Genomic DNA, 22,156 nt, shown 5'->3' with positions numbered 1-22,156 from the left:
CGCTGCCCTCGCCGCACGCCAGCCTCGAGCTCCCTTGGGGCCTCACGCTGTCCCAATTAGGTGCCCTCCAAGGCTCTGGGAGGCCAAGTGGAGGCTTCTGCCTGCAGGAGGCGACATCCTTAATGGGCTAGTTCATGAGGCACGGGGCTGGAGGAGTTCTGCGCCTCGTAAGTGTTAAGAAACAAACGTCCTCCATCCAGCTTCCAAGGGGAGTCACATCAGAATCGCGGCTGAGCAGAAACATTTGAAATCAAAGGTTTATGAGCATGTTAATGGCCCTGTCCCGAAGTTTCCAGCAGCTAATTAACGTGCAGACGCAGCATAAAGAACCTTTGTCTCAGATGCAGGCTTGTAATTCCATCCTCTGCACAGCAACTCCACGTAGCCTTCACCTTGGGAGGGGGTAGGAGAGAAAAGCAGGATTAGGGTGTTGGAGTCTGGTGCTGCTGTGTCATTTGGACAGAGGAAACCACTCCCGAATTCTTTCCCTTCTATGCTGACAAGCCCAAATTTACTCCCCTAAGACGAGAAACCAGTGGAAACCAGTGAAAAAAATCACCACATTGTATTTTTGCTAGCCCGCCCATAATTTACATGAAGTCATTTTCCAGAAGCTTATAATCCTCTAACCTCTTGGCAAAGTTAACTCTTTTCCTAGAGCTTCTCTCTATTCACGAGACATTTTTGGAGCACCTGCTGTGCACAGATAAATGCACTGGGAAGTAGGGGACACGGAGCTGATATAACACTTATTATTTCCTAAAGGGATTTAAATTTTACTAGGAGAGACAGATGTGAAAACCACTAAGCTCCAAGGCAGAAGGAAATAAGCCCTCTGCCCCGTCCAGTCAATGCACAAGCATTTATTGAATACCTACTGTATGCGAGGATAATTCAGTGCCGTGGAACCAGTGCAGAGAGAAGGGGTATTTTGACTGGAGGAACTGAGGAAGGGTGGTAGCTCGATGCTGAACGTGATTATGGGTCCAGTAATGGGACGGAGACACGGAGACAGGAGAGAGGTCAGAACTATTCAGGGAAAGGTGAGTCGTGCCCCTTCCTCCTTGGGCTGATGCCGTAGGAGCGAGGTCCAGCTGAAGCTCGGGCTGGAGCAGTGCTCACGACACCATGACGACACGGGCCCTAAGGCTGCTTTACTTCTGTCTTGACTCGTCCCTTTTTTATTTAAGTCATTTGTTTCTAAATTCTTCTCTGGTCCCAAGGGCACCTCCAATGTCACCTCAATTTTATCATTATAAATAACTTACATAAGGAATGTTGGATCAAGAAAATCAAATGGCCAAGAGCTATGACGTGTTTCAAAAACACCATGAAAAATGAAATGATGTATGCTTGGAATGTGATCCAGAAGCATCCCGCAGGGTTGGGAGTGAGGAATGGGTGGGGGGGGGGTGTACGTAAAACGTTAGTCACAAGCTGATGGCTGTATGGCGGGGCGTCGGGTGCACCGGGGTTTACATTACTGTTCCGTCTACTTTTACATAAAGGTTTTTTTAATAATGGAAAAAAGAGAAACTATGAAAAGAAAGGACGGGGATAAGGTAGCAAAGAGCTTATTGTGGCAAAGCATGTGCATTTCCCCAGATAATTGGAGGAGGAGGAAGGGGCCAGTATATTCCTGTGAATGATATAAATGACCTGTCTTGGACGTTCTAGGCTTTCTTTCTTGTCTGTATACGCCCTGCTTGTTTCTTGCGTGGTCTGTGCAACAGTTCTGGACATTTTGTGGATACTTTCTACTTGTTTATAATCCTCAGAATAGCTCTTCGAGGTAGCCTATCATTGCTCTATCCATTTTATATGGAAGGGTCGTTTACAGGGGAAACCACAGAGGAAACTGAACGGCAGAGAAGCAGAGGTCACATAGGGGCTGGCGGATGAGGCTGCAGGACGGCCCTTGCCGCGCCGTTGGCTGCTATCTCTTGGGCTGCCCTTGCTACCCCTGCATTCCTAATCGCAATCTGTCTTGTCCACCTCCTCTGTGACGCTGTCTTTGCCACAGACTTCTTAGGAATCCAAGATAAGCCCCATGTGTCAAGTTAAATTGTTCAGGCTTAGAGCTGTTTTTCCCTGGTTTAGTAGGTCTGGAAATTTTTTAATATGGCTCTCTTAAAAACTGTGCTACTCTATTGGTATATTCAAAAGTTCCATCATCTCCACATGTCTGTCTTCGCTAATTTAACCAGATCCAGGATTAGCTGATGTAACCAAAAGGCACTGTTTTTCTCAAGGGTGAAACGAGAGAGAAGTCTACGATCTGACATTTAGTCTTGATACTGTGACCCTCTCAAAAGTGCTCACCACAGTTCCAGGCTTGTTTCTCATTTGGGGTGTCCCTGTCTCTCCACTCCAACCCTTTGGGTGTCTTTTTGGACTACTCAGATCCTCGTAGAATTGATTCTTCATTTACTGGAAGTCGAATTCATTGGGTGATTCATATGTACGATATAAAGTTCCGTCATTATTGAACAGCCATAAAAGTCCTTCAGATCTCTATAAAGCAGCTTTTCTATGGGAAAACTTTTCAGATGAGCCCAGAGGGCACTGAAGGTGCTGCTGTGTGTCACACTGACAAATACCATAGTTGGAGGATATGGTAAGAACACTACTGATACATGTGGATCAAAGTAAATCACGCATCATTTGCTCAGGTGCTCCCGGGTGTGTGCCTCTGGACACCTTCTGTGTTTGCAGCACTGTTTCGCATTCATGGGGGTGGAGTGCTCCAGGAGATGTAAGACACAGTCTTCGTCATGAAACAGCTGTAGACAGTGAGCTACAAGTGCAGCTTGTGGTGTCTTCCAAGGACTCCGATTAAGTGCTGTAGGAGGCTGGAGTAGAGGTGTCAGGAAGGCTTCATGGAGGGGCTGGGTTTTAGCTAGATGAATGCTTAGAATATGGACAAGTGGAGATTAAAGAAAAAGAGGTCATTCCAAATGGAGAAAACTCCAAAACAATGTAAGGCCTAGTATATCTGTTCTATTTCAGATAGAAATGTAAAGTCAAGAATCCAGGTTCATTTAAAAAATCCACCATATTTTAGCAATTCTTTCTTTTTTTCACACTTTAGTATCTACGAAATTGGGAGGCATCACACAATTAAGAGGCCCCATGCAAAGTTATGATGGTTCACTTAGGTACTTACCTGGCGGAAAATCTAAAATAGTCAATGAAAGAAATCCAGGAGGTAGTTGACAGTTTAAACACAAACCACAAATTGAAATAGAAACACACAGCTTATCTTGAAAGGTGTTGCTTATTTTTCAAGGAATAAGAAGGACTGTTGTTGAGTTTAACAAGCTGCAAGGGCTGGCATTTGTGGGAGAGAGTTTAACATAGGACAGAGTGAGAGAAGATTCCTGGGTTCTATTTTTTAATTGAACAGCCAGTGGTATGTGCAACACTGAGCAAGTTGCTTCTTTCTGTGCTCTTTTCTATTTATTGCCCTCAGGGAAGGACTGCTTGGTGGCGGGGGGATGGGGGAGCATCTGTCACCTCCTAACATTTTCTCAGCCCACAAACGTTTTACTGGCCTGTGTCTCGCCAACCTGTTTCATAGCCAGAGAGTGGTACTGGCAGTGAGTGCCGTAAATTGAAGAAGCGTAGCCCAGGTGATGCTGTGTTTTCAGTATATGTTGAAAATAATTCTTAGAACTTGGTGGTTTCAAAGCTAGAAGGGTCTTTTACAGATGAAGACACGTCCAGTGTTCAGCCTCCAGCTTCAACCCCTCTTCTTTCCAGCACACTTGTTTCCTTGGGACCGGGGACTGGAAATGCAGGCCTGTGGGCCAAATCAGCCACCGCCTGTTTTTGTAAATCCAATTTCACTGGCGCACGGCCACACCCACTCGCTCAGTATTGTCTGTGGCTGCCTTGGCAGGGCTGAGGAGTTGCAGCAGAGACTGGACTAAAATATTTACTGATTGGCCTTTTACAGAAAAAGTCCACCGCTCCCCGTTCTACGCAACTGTCTGCTTGTATGTTCAGGATGCTTTGGAGGCACAGGTGTAGAAAATGCCGTCCCTGCTCTCAAGGAATGACTCGCACCTCAGAGAATGAGGCACGCCTAAGACACGGAGGGAACAGTGGCCGATGTAGGAAGGAGCTGAGTTCTAGATGGCAGGCTGATGGCCGAGTAGCCCGGAGTAGTTGCAATGACATCATTAACATAAGTAAAATACAGCTGAGGAAAGTAAAGTGTAGCTCTGCATACCTGAACTATGTCAAGATTATTCATTCAAAAATTAACACGCATCTCTGTGTGCCAGGCATTTCTCTAGGTGATAGGGCGCAGCATCTCTAAATGCCAAATGTTGTGTCTTTGCTGGCACAAGGCAATAATCCCTCTTACTTTACGCCATCAGACAAACTATGCTCCCTGCTTTGGTTTTCACTGTATAGACAGCTCCGTTTTCAAAGAAAAAAACTGAAGTCATCTTGGCTTTCTCTTAAACTTCAATTCCGTTAAAACCTGAGTTACCAGACTTCCTATCTGCGGGTCCCTTCCTTGGACTTAATCCAAAAATCTGCTAAGGGGAGGAAGATTCAGCGGCAACCTGGTTTATCATCCACTCGTAGCCGTTCATCTGCTCCACAGAAGTGCGGACTTTAAGAGGTCTGTACAGGTTTGGTTGTTCAAAGTCCACGGCCCATCCAGAGAGAGAGTATTTCTTCCCTTGTGCTCATCTCACAAGTCTTGCCTAAGTCTCTTGATTTTCTTTGCGAATGTCAACTCCTTCACGGTCTGTGAAGCTATCATTGGTGAGTGGATCTTACAGCAGATAAAACAGATCCCACACCCCACCCCCAGACCCTGTACCCTTCACTTGCAACCCTCTGATAACGCTTGGCCTGGCGATCTTTCAGATCCTCAAAGAGACTGAAAAAAATATATGTGTGTTATCTCTCAGGGTGACATTTTTAACAGAAACAGAAGGACTCTCCTCGAGGACACACTCGTTTGTCACCTGGCTTGAGCACTGTACACTCTTGATTTGGTTTTACTGAGCGGATGGGTTCTGTGTACACAGAAATTCAATCCTGGGAGCCTCTGATCGGACGTCAGATGCAGGCACCTAAGCCTGAGACACCAGGGCCAGCAGCTAGGGGCTCACCTCAGGGCTCCCAGGCTGGGGGGAGTCACACTGCACCCTGCCCCCTTGTATCCATCTCTGCTTCTTCCCCAGTGGTATCTGATGGTGACATGGTTTCCAGTGAGGCACGTGGACTTTTATTTTCTTGTATAAATGAGCCTCAGGAGCAACCCTGCAGGGAAGAAGACATCATAAAAGTGAAGCCTAAATGGACTGTGTGAGCGATGGAGGGCGGTGTCATCCCCAGGCCTTTGCAGTAAGGTGTGGCGGTGTGCATGCGTGTGTGCGCCTCTGCACACACACGCGCGCGTGTAAATATTGTGTTTGGAAAAAAGGACAGGATCGTGGGATGTCTCCGTAAGCCAGGGGGGCTCGGGGTTTTAGGGCCAGCTGGCGGAGCTGTGTCCTCCCATGCTGTCTCAGGCAGAGAACTCTATGGTTCCCGGCCCAGGCCCTTCATCCACAGCCGGAGGGAGGGTTCCAGGTAGCACTGTGGGCCTGTGGGAAAGCATGGACTCTGGAGCCAACAGGATTAGAATCTAGCCCTTGTCTCCCAAGCAGAGGTCTTTAAGGTCCCTGAAGCCTGGTTTCTTTACCCATGATAATACTAATACTCATTTCTGGGCACTTTTGAGCACTAAAGAGACAATATGCAAACATTAGCACGAGCAGGGTAATTTCTAAGGCTTAGTCAGTGTCCCTCCTGTGCGCCGTTTCTCTCTGCTCTGCTCCAGGGCTGCAGAGAGGAGAGCAGTGCTTATGGCCAGCACCATTGCCCACCGGAGCGGGTGCAGGGCCTTAACCCACAAGGCCTGTGTCTGGGCATTTGTTCTAAGTGACGTTGGCCTGAAAAGTGCACCCCCTTCAGGGAACCCTAGTTTCCTTACTTCCTTGGAGATGAACTTCTTCACTCCCGCTCACCTCCTCTGAGGCTTGGCCCGCTGTCTGTATTTGGAGGAGATGGAGGGGACCCTTGGAGAGGACAGAGTCCTTCGCCCCGACGGGAATGTCCCAAGGTGCCAGCCTTCTCACGCGCTGCCTGAGTCACTGCACTTTATTTTTCATGGTGAGCCACTGGGAAATCAAGAAGAGAAGGGAAGTTTCAGGACAGCTTTTTTAAAAGATAAAACAGTACCAGCACAGTAACTCGGTAGAAAATAATAGAAGGGGATTGAGGAGACTGGAAATGCCAGTTTGTTTGCGGGCCTGCATTTCTGTAACAGCGTCCCTGTGTCCCAGCGGTCTGCCTCCACGCCTGAGGGAGGAGGGATACGTCTGACTGGGTTTTAGCTGGGGGCTTGGTCTCTGCGTTTCCCAGCCTCGCTCTACACCTCCTGCAACCAAAGGTGAAAAGGTTCAGCGGTGTTTGTTTGCAGCGGCGGCCCCTCCGCCCCGGCGAAGCCAGGAAGCATAGGTCTGTATTCTCTGCCTCAGCTTCTCCCTCTCCCAGCTTGCTGCCGTGCACATACGGCTTCCGTTTTCCTAAGCCACAGCAAAGCACAAGCAGGCACCCATTGGAAACACACCTCTGCGTATCAACACAGGGCTGGCTGCGCTGGATGTAGCAGCTGTCTGCTTCTAGGTAATGGCTGATCTAGAATTGAGGAGGAAAACAAGAACACAAAAAAACCCTGCAGATAGCCCCCCCGCATGTTGTAAAACCCGTGCTTCCGTAAGCAGGGCTTCTCAAGCTGTCCGCTCTTGCTATTTGGGCCGAATAATTCTTCGTTGCCGGGGAGGAGTTCTTTTGTGCATTATAAGATTTTTAGCAGCATCCCTGGCCTCTACTCGCCGGATGCTAATAGCATCCTCCACCCCAGTTGTGACAACCAAAATGGTCACAGACATGGAAGAACACCACCTAGGAGGCAAGATTGCCCCTAGTTTAGAACCACTGCTATAAGCAGAGAAGCACCTTTTTATTTTGGGTGTTACTGACCCATTTTGTTCCTGAACCTGAAATACATTTATTAGTTTTTCATAATAAATTTAAAGCAATGAAACAGGAACGCTAGGCCTCTCCTTGTTGGTGATTATATCCACAGAACTGCAGTTTACAGACCTTCACTTAAAATTCCATTTGGGCAGTTAAAACAACAAAAAAATTTCTTTCTTCGATGCTTTCCTGAAATTTGAATTTCGGGAAATTCAAATAACTTGTCAATAACTGGACTTGCCCACTCAGATCTTTTCAACATCAGTTTTGTCTAGCATGGTTTTCTAGGTTGTTTTTTTTTTCCTTTAGAAACCATGTTGGTTACGTGTGAATTGCCCATCTTTTTACAGTCTCTGTTCAATAAGCTTGTACAAGGAGTCTCTGGTAAGAGACTGGTGTGGGAGGGAAAATATTTCTCCCTAACCACAGGAAGGGATATATATATTTTTTAGCAATGCCTTTTAACTGTGGATGCCCAGGGTACCTCACCCAGCAGGAAAGAGAGAGAACTCTCTTTCTGCAATTGGAAAATAACACTTCACTCGAGCTAATAAACCCTTTCATGAGCTTCCTCTCATGGAAGAGACAATCCAAATCAGGAACATTTGTTTAAAATTCCCACATGCCTTGACAGAGAAGGCCCTTTAGTTTAAGACACATGCAGCTAAAATTAGTGAAGGCCTTGTGATATAAGATATTTTTCACATGCATGTTCAAGTGTTTTGTAATGGGATGAACTTTGGGTGCATTTTATTATATAGTATTAAGCATTTTTATCAGTGATCAGAAAACACTGTATCTGTGCAGACACGGATGGATTTTGACAAAGCTGAAAAACTCCTGGTGGGTCATGGCAACAGCCTCCAGAGGACCTGGGAACTAAAAGGCATCTGCCTTTTATTTAACTAAAATCTTAAAAAACAAAAATAACTCAGACGCTTGAACTTCGATTGTAGGAAAAAAAAGAAAAAAAAGTTGCGTGGTCAGGCAGTTTTCTTTTTTTATCATCTGGCATAATTTTTAACTAAAGAAACAATAGAATCAATAGTGTTATAAAAAGCCACTTATACTCTGAGCTTGAAACAACTACTTTATGCCAGAAAATTCCTGTTGCTACCTCGGTTAGTGACCGAGTAATTCAGTATGTCTTGAATGTCAATATATTTTTATTACTCTGCTAAAGTTGGCTTCGCTGGATTAAATGTCATTTAAAATGATCAACTGGCCCCTTGTTTGGGGTTATTTTCACATTGATGAAAGGGAAAAGTTGGCAAGATACAAGTGTTCCTGCAACTCATAGGTAAAGTCTGTTCTTTGGTAAGCCCTGCCCTTCATTTACCAACCAACCAAACACAGATCACATTCTAGATTTTTTTCAGTAAATGATTTACGACATAAAGGTCTCGGTTCGATGCCTCTGAAGAACCAGCATGGTAGGTACCCAGCGCTGGTTAAGCCCTTACTTTGAGAAACGGTAAAATGGTTTTAAATGGAAACCATTTTTTAAGTGCGAACCAACGGAAAATGGTTCGCACTTCACCATTTCATGAGACACAGAATGTCCAAAGCAGTAAAAAGAGAAGCCACAGAAACAATGAAAGTGAAAATCCCTCAGCAGATGGTGTTAAGACAACACTCACTTTGCATTTTAGCTCCAGGAAGTCTTAGAGGTGAGGGACTGCCAATATATTGCTCACCTTCCGGTGGGCAGAAGTTCCTTCCGTCAAACTGCAAAAGACAACCAGATCAGTTTGTTTAATTATTAAATTGTGTTCAAATGATCCACTCTAGAGAATCACGTTGCCAGTCCAGATGCATCCGAGAGGTGTCATGAAGCCTCTTGGTGGTAAAAAGGATTGTAACCCTGTCAGCAAACAGGGAGAAGCTGCTACACCTTTGTTTCTCCTAGTAGACTGGCATTTTGTGTGATAATATGTGGTCTTGCCAGATGGCTTCTACTTGCAAGAGCTTGTGGGAAATTAAAATGCATCTGCCATTTGATAGTAAGCAAAAAACTGGACCATTAAACCGCATCTCAGTTCTCTATTTTCCCACCTGTACTAAAAACGATGTAAGACAAGGAGGTGGCAGAGAGGGAGAAACACACTGCCTACTTCACTGCTCTGCCTACAGTCGCCCTCTTACAAGTGCCTTAAAAATGAGCTCGATTATTCTCAGCGTGAGATGGTGTGTGGCACTCACCTCTCAAGGTGCTTCCTGATGCTGGGACTGGGCCCCTTGCTGCTCCTCGGTGCCCCCTTCTGGCGACCAAGAGGGCCGCGGCAGGCAGGGATGATAATAGAATCTCTGGTCAGCTTCTCTTAGCGTGGGGTTCAGGCTCCAGGAGTCATCCTTCTAAGAAGGACACCACGCGTCCTTTTCTGAAACAGAAGAAACCACACGTCACATTAATTTTTAGACACAGATCAATCGGGGGGGAAAAAGGATACAGTAAGGGGTACTGAAGATGTACGGTCATTTTAAGTTTCATGGTAGTTCCTTAAAAGATTAAGCCTCCTGGAAAATGCCACATTTTATGCCAGTTCCTTCTGCTGTTCAGCGAGAAAGCTGGATTGCACGAAGGACACACTCAGAGTTAAAGCTTGCTTGGAAAAGTCCTTGACTAATAGTTACCTGTTAACCCTCTTCTGTGAGAATAGACGTCTCAGCGCAGGACGTGTGGCACAGCACGGGCTCCAGACTCCGACGTGTGTCACTCACGAGCTGTGCCTTTGAGCCAATGACCAAACCCGCTAAGCCCCAGCTTCCTTGGCCGTAAAATAGGAACAGCAACAGCGCTGCCTCATCAGGTGCCCTAAGGGTCAGAGGCAAGCCGGCTGGTAGAACACACAGCCCAGTGCCTGCAAACAGCACCCAGTAATCGCTGTTGTTATTGTTTTCCTTACTTTCTCTTCACTCACATCATCGCTCGTACAGTAATCCTGGAGAGAGTCGACGTTGTTAGTCCCCTTTCCTAAAGGAGGACACGGAACCTCAGGGAGATTTAGGAAACTTGCCCGAGGTGACCTGACTCGTTTCCTCTTGTAAGTATGTGCCAGAGGAGGGCGTGTCACATTCTCTGGGAGGTGAATGTTTGGCTCGCTCTGAAACAGTCCACGTTGGGATTGGACATTCCCCACCCAGGTGTGCCAGGCCTCACCCAACGTAAGGAAGTAAGGAAATCGGCACCTTGCGGTGCAGGAGCCCCAGAGTTCAAATCCCGGTGACCTCGGGCACGAGAGGATTAGAAAGGATGCAGTGTGTAAAGTGAGGATCAGAAATAACGCTGGCAAAGTGCGGGACACACACACGGTGTTCAACAGAATTAATCGCTTACGACCAGCCATGCTGGCTAGGGCTCATCAAAGCTCCCAGAAGCACACCTGGGGGTCGAGGCCAGTCCTGCATCAACTAGACTTAGAAAGTCCACATCCGCTCCCATCCACCTATCCAGGCTGTGCTAGGGGCCCAGCCACACCCAGTTCCGGCACTAATCCAGACAGCACTGGAACAGGGCAGAGGCGTGCAGCCTGCAGCTTCCCTTTCAATTCGCCGATCCACAGCCCAAGGTCGAGGCCTCGCCCCGCGCCTGGCCTGTACACAGAAAGATCTGTTGCCCGACCAAGCGATGCAGCATCAGTTTTGCACATGGAGAAAGGGATTCTCTGCACTGGGTTCCTCTCTACACTGATTCCATTATAGTAAAGCAATTTTTAAAACCTCCGAAGTAGCTATAACGGGACTATCTACATTCTTTCTAAAGACCATGCTGGCCATGGTTCCCACGGTCACAGTCCCCAAACCACAGGGGTCTTCTTCCCCCACAGCCTTTCACGCATCGTGGTGCTTTTTCTGCCATTTTTCAGCCGGCCTCAAGCGTCACGTCTTTATCTGTTGAGTATCACCCTCCAAAGTAACCTTTAGCGCCCCACCGTTGACACCACATTGCTCTCTCCGAACACGAGCACACTCTTTCTTTGCCCTTTGACCTGCCGGCGTGTCTTCAGCCCCTTTTCAGAACCAATTCATTTCCAGTTAGAGCTTGTTCTGTCCCTTCTGTGGGCTCTGCTCAAGTTCAGGTCATTGGTCATGACCGTGGACCAGTCCCTTCCTCTCTCCAGGTCTCTGTGTCCTCATGTGAGCGGGGAAATTCTGGGCCCGGACAGTCCCGAAGGCCTCCACAGGTCAAAGGTTGCATCTCACAGGTCTCTCTGTACCTTGCTCTCCTCACTATGAAACGAGGATGTGTTTTTGTTTTCGTTTTGGCCGAGTGGCTTGCGGGATCTTATTTCCCCAACCAGGGATCAAACCCAGGCCCCTCAGCAGTGAAAGTGCGGCATCCTAACCCCTGGACCGCCAGGGAATTCCCCAAACGAGGAAGTTAGACAGTCCATCCAAAGGAGGCAAGAGCGGTTACTCGATTATTTTCTGATTCTTGCTCTTAGTACTTCAACAAGCAACCTTGTCAACAGTGTTTTCTTGCCCTTTTCCTCTGTAGACTGTAGACTGCTTTGGGATTACGTCTATCAGTTGCTTTCTGACAGCCGGTACGAAAACTTCATCCGATGGGAGGACAAAGAATCGAAAATATTCCGGATAGTGGATCCCAATGGACTGGCTCGCCTGTGGGGAAACCATAAGGTAAAAGGGCATCAGATATTCGTTCTATAAAGTAGGGCCAAAATCTAGTCTTCATCCCTGGGTTGGAGGATAGTTGTCTGTCTTCTGCTTCCTGTCTGCCCGTAATTATTTAGTTTCCTCCTCGCTGGACAATTAGTTGCAAAGGGGAGGAAATCATTAAAGATGCCCCTTGCCACTTGTTCCTTGTGCCAGGTGCCAGTTAAGTCTCCGGTCTGACAGGCCTCATTACGAGTAACCGTCACTCCTCTGCCTCGGCCTGGTCCTGCCACCCACGCCATCATTAGGAACTGGGTACCAGGGATGCACTGTGGCACTCTGTGACTCACAAGGGGGCTTTGGGAAGCGTCGCTTCTGTTCCGCTGGGTTAGAAACTTCCACGGTCGCAAAAGCCCAGTTCTACGTGGAAAATGCTTATCCTCTGACTTTAAAGCATCTCCTCGAAAAGCAAACAGTGCAAGAAGTCTGATGGCCCCTGCAGTTTTCCACCTTGGGAAGAGGGAATCGAATTTAAAAGATAAAGTCTTTTATAGTTAGGAAAACCATTAAAGTGCATAGATGTAAAAAGTGGGTGAAACAACCTTGACGTCCACTGATGGATGAATGGATAAAGAAACCATGCTGTATGCACACAATGGAATATTCTTCAGCCTTAAAAAAAAAAGGAGCTTCTGCAGCGTGTGGCAACATGGATGAACCCTGAAGACGTGACGCTGAGTAAAGAAGCCAGTCACAGAAAGACAAATACTGCCTGATGCCACTTACTCGAAGTTAGAGCTAAAATAAGCAAATTCTTTGAGTCCAGGAGTGGACTGGTGTTGCCAGGGACTGGGGGGAGGGGGGAGATGGGAGTTACTAATCAAGGGCCATAAAGTTTCCATTAAACGAGATGAGTAAGTTCTAGAGATGTGCTGTAGGACACTGTACCTGTAGTGAACCCTGTATTAAGTGCCGTATTATGCACTTAAAAATTTAAGAGGGTAGATCTCATGGTCAGTGTTCTTATCACAGTAAAATAAAGTAAGATACACAGAGCAAAGAGTTCCCCTGCCCAAAAAAAAAGAAAAGAAAATTAAGATAAATCTGTATTCCTACTTAAAAAAAAGAGTCAGCACGATCCAGGCCTGACCACAGACAGGTAGCCGTGGGGCACCAGGAAGGCCCAACTCCAGATCCGCCGAAGGAGAGGCAGGCCACAGGGGAGACACCACTGAGCTCTGCCCCGGCTGCAGCCTTGGAGGATGGCAGCCCGCGCTCTGGCCCCGCCGTGGAGGACCTAGCAGAGGCTGTCGTGACCAAATATGGCCATACCCCACTGACACCATCCACCCTGTGAGTCACTGAGAAAAATCGCTCTGCAGCTCGCACAGGGTGCCCTCACCCCAGGGCTCGGAACAACTGTATTCTTGCTTCCATGACAGGAATTTAAACAAAAAAATCTCTTCCTTAAAATGACAAACCAGAAACACAAGCCTGAGAAAGGTCACTGTAAAAATAAAAAATTTTTTTTGAAAAAAGGAAAAAAGGAAGAGAAATCCTCTGTGGGTCAGAAGGTGAAGGATGACCCCCAGATAGGGGAAACTGCAGGAAATTCCTCGGGCACAGCAGAGCGCAGTCCTGGGAGAGGAAGTCGGGGAGGCCGCTGCGGGATGTGTGCTTTGTTAGCTAGACTTACCTTAGGAGAAACCTCAGCGAGGACGTCTGTGAAAAAGCCCAGGGGTGGGCGTGGCAGGGAGCAGATTAGCAGGTGGCTTTCCCAACTGGCGGGGCCACAGAAGCAGATTTGAACAGCTCCTGCAGCGTCTTTTCTGAGGTTCGTTTCATTGTGTCTTTGTGCTTTTTTTCTCTCTTCCGCCTTTGAACAAGCAGAACAGAACAAACATGACCTATGAGAAAATGTCCAGAGCCCTGCGCCACTACTACAAACTAAACATTATCAGGAAGGAGCCAGGACAAAGGCTTTTGTTCAGGTAGCACTTCCTTTTTCTCCTTTCCTTCTTCTGGGAGGATACTGTTTTCTTCAAATAAGAGGGAGGAGGGAGACTGTTAAGATCTCTACCTGCCTATCTGATCCTCAAAGCCATCACCGCTACACATTCGATACCAGGTGGTGGTTGGTTAGAATATAAGAAAAAAAGAAAAATTTTTTTTTCCACTTATGTCTAACCTAGAGTAAAGCCAAAACTAAATAAACACAATCTGACTCACCTTTCAAATAATGCAGTGATCAAACAGTATTATCTGGCATTTATATGTATGGTAGTTAAAGGGAGCGATCAGAGGGACCAATGGCAAAGCAAGGAACTGAACAAACCTAGGCCTCCTGGTTGCCAGCCCTGGACCGGTGTTTGTCCTGACCCGTTAGTGAATCATGAAATAGATTTAATGAGTCTAATTTTTTTTAATGAAATAGAACAGAATTGAATAGGAAAGGTAGAGTTGAAAATATCAGACTGTATCCCATGAATTAAGAGTGCCTGTTGATTCATGAAAACTGTGATTCAGGGGTGTGTGTGTGTGTCGTGATGTAAAATACATTTATGACAATGCATTGTCAAAGTCTGAAAGCTGCTGTAGACAGTCCTCTTTCCAGAATTCCTCCCAGCTAATGAGTTCCAGCCAGTTAACCTACCACATAGATTGTGATTCCCTAGGCAAGAGAGGAGAAACAATTAGAAGAGGAAAAAGAAGGGGTCTAACGGACCAATCAGGAGAGGCAGACATAGCTCTCTGACACTGGTGGTAATTGATGTGGTGAGACCAAGTGAAGCTTGGGAGAAGGTGGGATTGACAAACACGACCTCAGGTTCTGCGTTTTGGCAGGTGGGACAGAGGAGAGTTACGGATTGGGCTAGAGATGTGGATTTGGGTAGAAAATGACAAAGTGACACTGTGTATGAGCAAACGAGCTCACTGGGATAAGTACTTATTGGAAAGAGCAGAGAACCTGGGCCTTAGCATTGGAAAGGTGTGGTAACGTGGGAGCAGTAAAAACACAATTGCGATCTTCAAAAGAAACAGAGAAGGCTTTTTAAGAGCTGGAAACAGAGTAGAATAAAGTGGAAAAAGAATCCTCCTTTCTCCGGCTCTGCTGATGCGTTCTTTTCATCCTTCACCCTAAACTTAGTCCATGGTTTCTGTTCTCCCCACTCTATACTTTTTCCCTGGATGGATGGATCCCGTTACACAGCTTCAGTTATCACCTCCATGAATGGGCTCTCAAATCTCTACATGCAGCTCTAAAATCTCCCTGAAATTCCAAATCTTAATTTCCAGGAGCTTCTTCTAGGACATGTCCACTTAAATATCACATTAGTATCTCAGACATGAAATGTTCAAGACAGGCCTTCTTCCCATACTGGAAATCTACCCACCCCCCGTGATAAATGTTACATCAGCAGTGGCATCACCATTGTTTAAGTAACCAACCTCGACACTGGAGTTATCTTTGACTCTTCTTACAACTGAGTCATTATTGTGCTGGACAGTCCATTGGCTCCTTAGCACCATTCCCACTCCAGTCTATGTTTCAGGGGCTAGAAGCCAGGGAACCACATTTCCCAGGATTTCTTACCAGCAGGCTCCAGGTTGGAATCTACCAATGGCAGGTAATCTCACGAGACCTGGAAGATGAAAGCAAAGCAGAAGCATTATTACTGCTTCCCTGGCAGTGGAGGCTGATGTCTAGACTGATACCTAGATTAATTCAGCAATCTCTGCCTCTGGTCCATTCTCCTGCCTCCCAAATTCATAATCACACTGCCAGCTGCCCTCCAACACTAATAGGGTTCCCTGTGCCAGAAATGTGCACCACTTTAACTTTTGTTTTAACATATATACCCCCCAGGTCTACCTCAAGTCTACTACCCTTTATGAGACCTTCTTCAACTGCTCAGACACGCACAGATACCTTCTTCCATCATCTGTTGGGTTTCCTTGGCCCTAAACCACATCGTGATTTACATCTTTAATAGTTGTATATATGAAGTCCTTCTCCCCAACAAGTAGGTCATAAGCTCCTAGAAGGTAGAGGGTTATATTTTATATATATATAGTTCTGTTTTATACCTTATGGAGGCTTTTGATAAATGTTTCTGGGCAAGCCTGGTGTGGGATATCAGAAACTTAATATGGAAAAGCCGTCAAAAGATAGGGGTAGTTCGGAGGGCCAGATATAGCACACCTGTGGACTCGGCCTGGAAGGGATTATTAGTGACTTCAGATGTTGAGGGAGAAGTGTTAGCTCCAGGATAAAAGTGGAAGACAGGTTGCAGATGCTACGGAACAGACTGCTTGAAAAAAAAAATCAGCAATAGGGGCTTCCCTGGTGGTGCAGTGGTTGCGAGTCCGCCTGCCGATGCAGGGGACCCGGGTTCGTGCCCCGGTCCGGGAAGATCCCTCATGCCGCGGAGCAGCTGGGCCCGTGAGCCATGGCCACTGACTCTGTGCGTCCGGAGCCTGTGCTCCGCAGCGGGAGAGGCCACAACAGTGAGAGGCCCGTGTACGGCCGAAAAAAAAAGACAGCAATAATGGGCAGAAAAGAAGTCGTAGGTGGAAGCTTCACAGGCTTCCAACAGTGATTGCAACAAGATAAAAGGAAAGAAGAGTGCTATTTGTGAGGAGAGATTAGTCATTTTTGAGGAAATGAATGTCTGAAGCCAGGCTCGCCCCAAAATGAAGGCTTCTCGGTATAAAACCCAGTGTGTAATCAAGTGAAGTGTTAGACTGGAGGGACTCTTGGAGACTTCGGGATGGGTGATGAGACAGAGCCCAGACGGTGAGTAGGGCTCAGATAGTGGAAGGAGTCAGGAGGGTTCCAAATAAGGGCAAAGCTAAAGTTTGGAGGATGGCATGAGCTGTGATTGATATAAAAAGAACTGGCGAGACTGGAGTGAAGGGTTCGTGCTAGTGAACAGTGGAAAACAAGAGTTTCCGGGTTGAGGTGACAGAGGGGCCCGAGGGGCAGGCCCAGAGAGTGGATCCTTGACCTGATAAGTGGTCGTCACAGGATTTTTTTGTTTTTTTTGGCCATGCCACAAGGCACGTGGGATCTTAGTTCCCCAACCAGGGATCAAACCCATGCGCCCTGCACTGGAAGTGCAGAGTCTTAACCACTGGACCGCCAGGGAAGTCCCTCATCATAGGCTTTTGAACGTGAAGTGATGAGAGAAAATGTATGTTTTAAGACAGGTCATGTGGTACCGAGCAGAGGAAGGGAACAGTGTGTGGGCTGTGGAAAGGGCCCTCCCACCATAAGGACAGAACGTTCGCAGCCAGGCACCCTTCCTGAACCATGTAAATCATGGTCAAAACATGGCACTGATGTAATTTCCAGATGACCCCAGCGACCCAGAAGATGAGGCTGGCTGTTTGCACCTAGCTGCAAAGGAAGACGGAATAAAGGGGATGAATGGCTAGCATTTGGGGTGGAGCAGTGATAACATTGAAAAAGATTCTTTCTTTCGGCCTTTCTAATTTCCAGAAGCTCCACTATCTTGCCCTATTCCTCAGATTTTCCACCTAGCATTTAATTGTATCCTTCGCCTTAGATTCAAGTCTTGAATACCATTCCTCGGGCGCACAGTCTGGGATGGAAATGGATACACAGCGCTCACGGGTCTTTGTAAAACGTAACCCTCTGAACATCAGATGCAGATACCTGTGCTGTGCCCGGGCTCCCTCGCACGGTCACGCAGGAATGCATCACACGGCTCCACCTTCTTCAGTCATCCTAGACTTTTGTTTATCGTTGTTTTGCCAACTTTCAGGCAGTCAGAGGAAGGGGTAGCTTTTTCTAATTTGGGCTAAGTTAGCATTATGACCAGGTTCAGTAGCTCTCCAGCTATGTGAAGGCGATGGGAACTCTTTTTAGAGTTCAAGGTCAAGACAACTTTAGGAAATTGTAACCTCTTCACGCCACCATTTCCTCTTCCAAAGGTTTATGAAAACCCCGGATGAAATCATGAGTGGCCGAACAGACCGTCTGGAGCATCTCGAGTCCCAGGAGCTGGATGAACAAATATACCAAGAAGATGAGTGTTGAAGGAACCAGCCCCCGGCTCAGCGGGCCGATAGCCAAGGGCACCCTGCCCGCCAGGATGGCTGGGGCGTGACGGAGCGGAAGGGAAGAGACCCGGACATGGCAGTGACACTTCTCTCGCCCCGCGTGAGGGACCCCGGAGCACCTTAGACAAACCACTCAGCAAAGGCGGCGCTGGAATTCTGGCCAAGGGCACCAGCCTGGGACTCATGTTCATGGTTCCTTCTCATTTGGAATCTCTTTCTGTAATTCCTCCCCCACCCCGTTCCACCTATTGTTAAGTTTCATGGTGTTTTTGGTTTTGTTCTTTTTTAAGACCATGCAGTTTGACTTTTCATCATTCATATAGGGGAAGACATCGAGGTTGTTTTCCTATGGAAATATATATCTATTATATATATATATTTTTTTTGCAAATCTCACAAAGTGCAGAAGCGCAACTGGTCAGGAGAGAGAACACTTACAAAAGGGTTCAGGTTCTCTTGACCCTGCCACGTGGATCAGGTTTGTGCCTGTTGCTGTTGGGTCTTGGCTGGAAAAAAAAAGAAAAAAAAGAAAGAAAAAAAAAAAGATGCTTTTAAAAACGATAAATTGAAAAGGAGAGCTCTCTTCTTCTCTCTCTGGCTCTCTTTCCTTCCCTGCCCCGTCCCGTCCTCCCTCCTTGCCTGTTGTTGAATTTCAGATGCCTTTCAGCGGGGTTCAGCCTCTTTGGAGAGTCTTGGGAATTGTTGGCACCTAAACGGGATCGGTGGTCTGGGTGCTTTGTAGCCGGCGCCACAAAAAGCAAACCCACATCCCAGCATTTGGTCACCTATCGGAGGGAGGCCAGAGACGTCACGGAGGCTGCTGCCTTCCGGGAAGATGCATGCTAGTCCGGCAGGCTTCCCCTGACACAGCTGTGAGAACCGCGGGGCCCGGTGGTTCCACAGAGCGTAAGATGAGCCTGGAAGGCTGTCCAGGTTATTTGGAAGCCCCAGCATCTTGGGATTAGTTTGCAAGTGCTGCGAAGTGGGGGAAAAAAATGAAAAAAAAAAAACCACACAGGCCTGATGGTCCAGGTGACAGATCTTCTGCAGTGGGGTGTGAATTATTCCAAAGTAGGTTATGGACGGTCATCTCTGCTCCATCCCAAAGGCCATCGTGCAGTCAGTTTCATACCCTCACCTAAATTTTTTTCAATTCCCAGCCTTTTTTTTTTTTTTTTTTTTTTAAGTTTCCTGATCCCCACAGGACACAGGGCATTTGAGGGGGAGGACCCTGGAGTGTGTCCTCTCAGTTGTTACTGGTGTTTGCCACGCCTGGGCAGACGGGAAATTCCTCAGATACCTTCCTTTTACCCTCTTCTTTCCTAGCTGTGTTTCAGAATGGACCCATGTGTGGCTCTCTTTCACCTCAAAATAAGGTCAGTAGTATCTTATAAGATGAGGAAGATGCCACCCCTTAGTACTTCTGATGATAACGTAGTTTTCGAGAGCTGTTACAGTTTTGGGGGGGAGGGGTTTCCTGTTCAATAGCCATCTAAATCAACTCTTCCAATACAGGCTCGGAATCCAATATTAGGAGTACAGTCTTTTTTTACTCACGAAGATTAGACCTCCCTTACAAAGCACCCCGTCCTCGTTTCTCTCCGCTTCCTCTGCTCAGTTGGGTGAGCATCTCACGGCCACGCCCCCTCCAGGTGAAGCCACCAGATGCCCAGGCATGTCCTCAGGCCATTTCTGAGTGAGTCAGGCAGGCAGGGGTTGCGGTCACACGGGCAGGAGGAGTTCTCCACCCCTCCCCCAGCCCCAGCCTCACTGATGAGGACACCAGCCTGCGGGGAGGGAGGGACAAATAGGCTATCTCCTCTCATCCAACCACGGATAGATGCGCAGGGGTGGCCGGCCTCCTCCCACCCTCACACACTCCTCCCACTCTACCTTCCAGAAGGTCGGGTTCGCGGTGAGGTCAGGAACCTTCTATGTGTCCCCAGACGAAGGGTTTGGGTTCAGTCTGCTCGAACGGGGATGAAATCCAGCTGGATCCCAGCATACTACAGATGTCTTTCAAGAGCGTTCTATAGCACACAGTGATGATCTTCCAGCCTCTGAGATGACTGATGTTGGCTCTCAGATGGAGAGATTAAGCCAAATACCTGGCGTGTTGTGAAGCCATTGAGTTGCAGGGCTGGAGAGAGAGGGTGGATCTTTACTGAGGCTCTCTTTGTGTGACATAAAACCAGAGACCCAGGCACAATGTCGCTCTTCCCTAAGATTAGAGCATCTCATTCCGTTCACCCAGGTTTAAGGACTCGGGCTCTTATTGTCCAAAGAATCTTACAGTTGAATTATGGAGGGGAAATTCCCCTTTGCCCCCAGGATTTCTGTATTTAAAGCAATATCCTGTAAGAGTCTGTAAGACTTAGGCTGGCACCTTCAGCCACTTGAAGGAATAGAAGGTGGCAATTCCAATGTAGTCTTCACTGTCCATCCAGATGTTACCGTTATTGGTTTTCTGTTCACTCCCTTAATGGCAAAGGTTCTTCTCATTGGTTCTTTGAGAGAATACCTGAGTGATGCCGATACCAGGGACACAGCATTTACACACTGCAGACCTGAAAGATGTCAGGTTCAATTTAGGCAACTTTGATGGAGCACCTGCTAGACACCCCGAGAGATTCCCAAGAATCGGGCACCATCCTTGCCCTCCGAGAGCGTATCTCCTTCCTGCAGAATCTATCTAGCGTGAAATTTCTCACTTCAACACTAAGCACTAGGGGGGACGAAAATTTCACCTGGGACCAAACCAGAAGTACGTCCATGATCTGAATAGTTGGCCTTTCCCTGCTGCCATCGTGGGAGGTCTTGGCTTGCAAAGTGAGAAACTGGGAAAGGAGAACTCAGAAGAATGCTGCAGGGGAGCAAACTTGCCTCCAGCTGGGTCCGAGGCAGACAGTCTCGCTTGTACCTTGAAATTATCTAGCGTCTACTCTTCCCTGCACCTTGAGGTAACCAGGGTGCTTCCTCTCCATCAGAAGACAGCAGTGGCAATTGGCTGGACGGGCTACGTGGAAGTAATGCTATCCCTAAGATCTTTCTGTCCCGAGGCAACTTTGTCGTGCCTAAGGTAGCATCACCGATGTTCCACATCCTTTGAGGGGCAGGGGTATCCCCACAGGAAAAGAGGAGTAACAACTGATGGATTTTTTTCTCTTTTCAGCAGTACGTTTGGAACCCCCTGCTCCATCATCTTCTTACACTGATACCTTGGTCCAAGTGAGAATGTAGGTTTAGCAGAAACTTAAATGGCTTTGACGGGATGTACCTAAATGCCTAAGTAACCACACCTCCTCCGCCATTCACTGCCTAGGATCCAACTCTGAATACATGTCTGAAACATTAGCTCCCCTTTTGAAGAAGGGAAATCTGAGTATCAGAGAGGTCCTGTGACTTGTCCTAGGAACAGACGGCATGCCAGGGACAGAATGAGGATTGGGACCCAGCCTGGCCATACCCCGATCTGACCCATTCCCACCCAGGAAGCTGAAGATAAAAATTGGGGGAAATACACAAAGAACAAAAGGCAGTTTCTTTGCCCAAGCATTCGGTGCTAGTTAGTTTTCACCCACTCAACCTGTTTCTCTTCTGAACAGTAATGGAGGGAGTGATCCAAGGAGCCGGGGGTGGGGTGGGAAGGGGGGTGACAGTGGTCCCTGCCTGCCTAAAAACCACAGAAGACTAACCTGATACCCTTTGGGCCCCATCTGCATCAACACTAAACAACGACAAACTCCCCGAATCTTTCATACATGCCAAGTGAACATTCTTGAAGATATTTCTCTGTGACTGCAACCACCTGCAAACGAGGACGAATCTAGAATTTTTTTTTTAATTTCTAATCTCTTGTTGTTTATGAGGTGTGGGGTTTATAAGGGACTGAATCAAATGAATGTAACAAAAAAGAAAAACAAAAAAAAAAGCCTTTTCTCAGGGCCAGTGAATTGCAAATAATTTTTAAAGAAAAGCCTATAATTGCATCATCTCAATAAATTTTTTATAAAAAAAAAAAATCCAAGTCTCTGTTTTTAATAATATGAAATGGAGTCAGACAGGCAGGGTGGTCCAATGAGGTAAATCCTGTCTCCACTCAATTACGGTGTAAAGTGCAGTCATGGTTTTTCACTGGCAGGAAGCCTCTGTCACAGAGCAGTTTGCAGGCAATCTTTAGACAAGTGGCACCAGAAAGGTCAGAGCAAACATTTCAAATCTGAGCAGCTGCCGCACGTGGAGAAATTTGCCAGCAGGAACCTCAGTCAGAGATGGCTTGGGTCCTGCGCTGTGCCGAAGATTATCAGTTTGCTGCGGACTCACCTGACTCAAAGAGTTAAAGGACCCCAGGTCTTCCCACCATAGACTGCTCCTCCGCTGTGCTGAAATCATGGGTGTGCGC

The 22,156-nt window shown here is 47.2% G+C and overlaps 1 protein-coding gene and 1 long non-coding RNA gene across 8 annotated transcripts in view; one reads left to right on the top strand and one right to left on the bottom strand.

Annotated features, from left to right (window-relative positions):
* Positions 1–21,647, top strand: part of ETV6 (ETS variant transcription factor 6) — a 240,456-nt gene extending 218,809 nt beyond the window's left edge. For 5 of the 7 annotated variants that reach the window (XM_027129586.1, XM_027129589.1, XM_027129588.1 and 2 more), the window contains 3 exons: positions 11,549–11,691; positions 13,558–13,658; positions 17,626–21,647. In XM_027129586.1, coding sequence (XP_026985387.1) covers positions 11,549–11,691; positions 13,558–13,658; positions 17,626–17,731 — 350 coding nt within the window. In that variant the 3' untranslated portion in view covers positions 17,732–21,647. The remainder of the gene's footprint in view (positions 1–11,548; positions 11,692–13,557; positions 13,659–17,625) is intronic. The other 2 variants (XM_027129585.1, XM_027129591.1) reach the window with 2 other exon arrangements.
* Positions 6–7,383, bottom strand: LOC113632428 (uncharacterized). Its single transcript, XR_003437805.1, has 3 exons — positions 6,002–7,383; positions 5,136–5,286; positions 6–392 (listed from the first exon to the last, which is right to left on the bottom strand). It is a non-coding gene; the product is annotated as an uncharacterized LOC113632428 (long non-coding RNA).
* Positions 21,648–22,156: the final 509 nt, after the last annotated feature.

The sequence above is a fragment of the Aethalodelphis obliquidens genome, unplaced genomic scaffold, assembly GCF_003676395.1.
Source record: "Aethalodelphis obliquidens isolate GAN/ISIS:26980383/991018 unplaced genomic scaffold, ASM367639v1 scaffold36, whole genome shotgun sequence".
Taxonomy (NCBI): Eukaryota; Metazoa; Chordata; class Mammalia; order Artiodactyla; family Delphinidae; genus Aethalodelphis; species Aethalodelphis obliquidens.
This window is presented reverse-complemented; position numbering and strand designations above follow the sequence as displayed.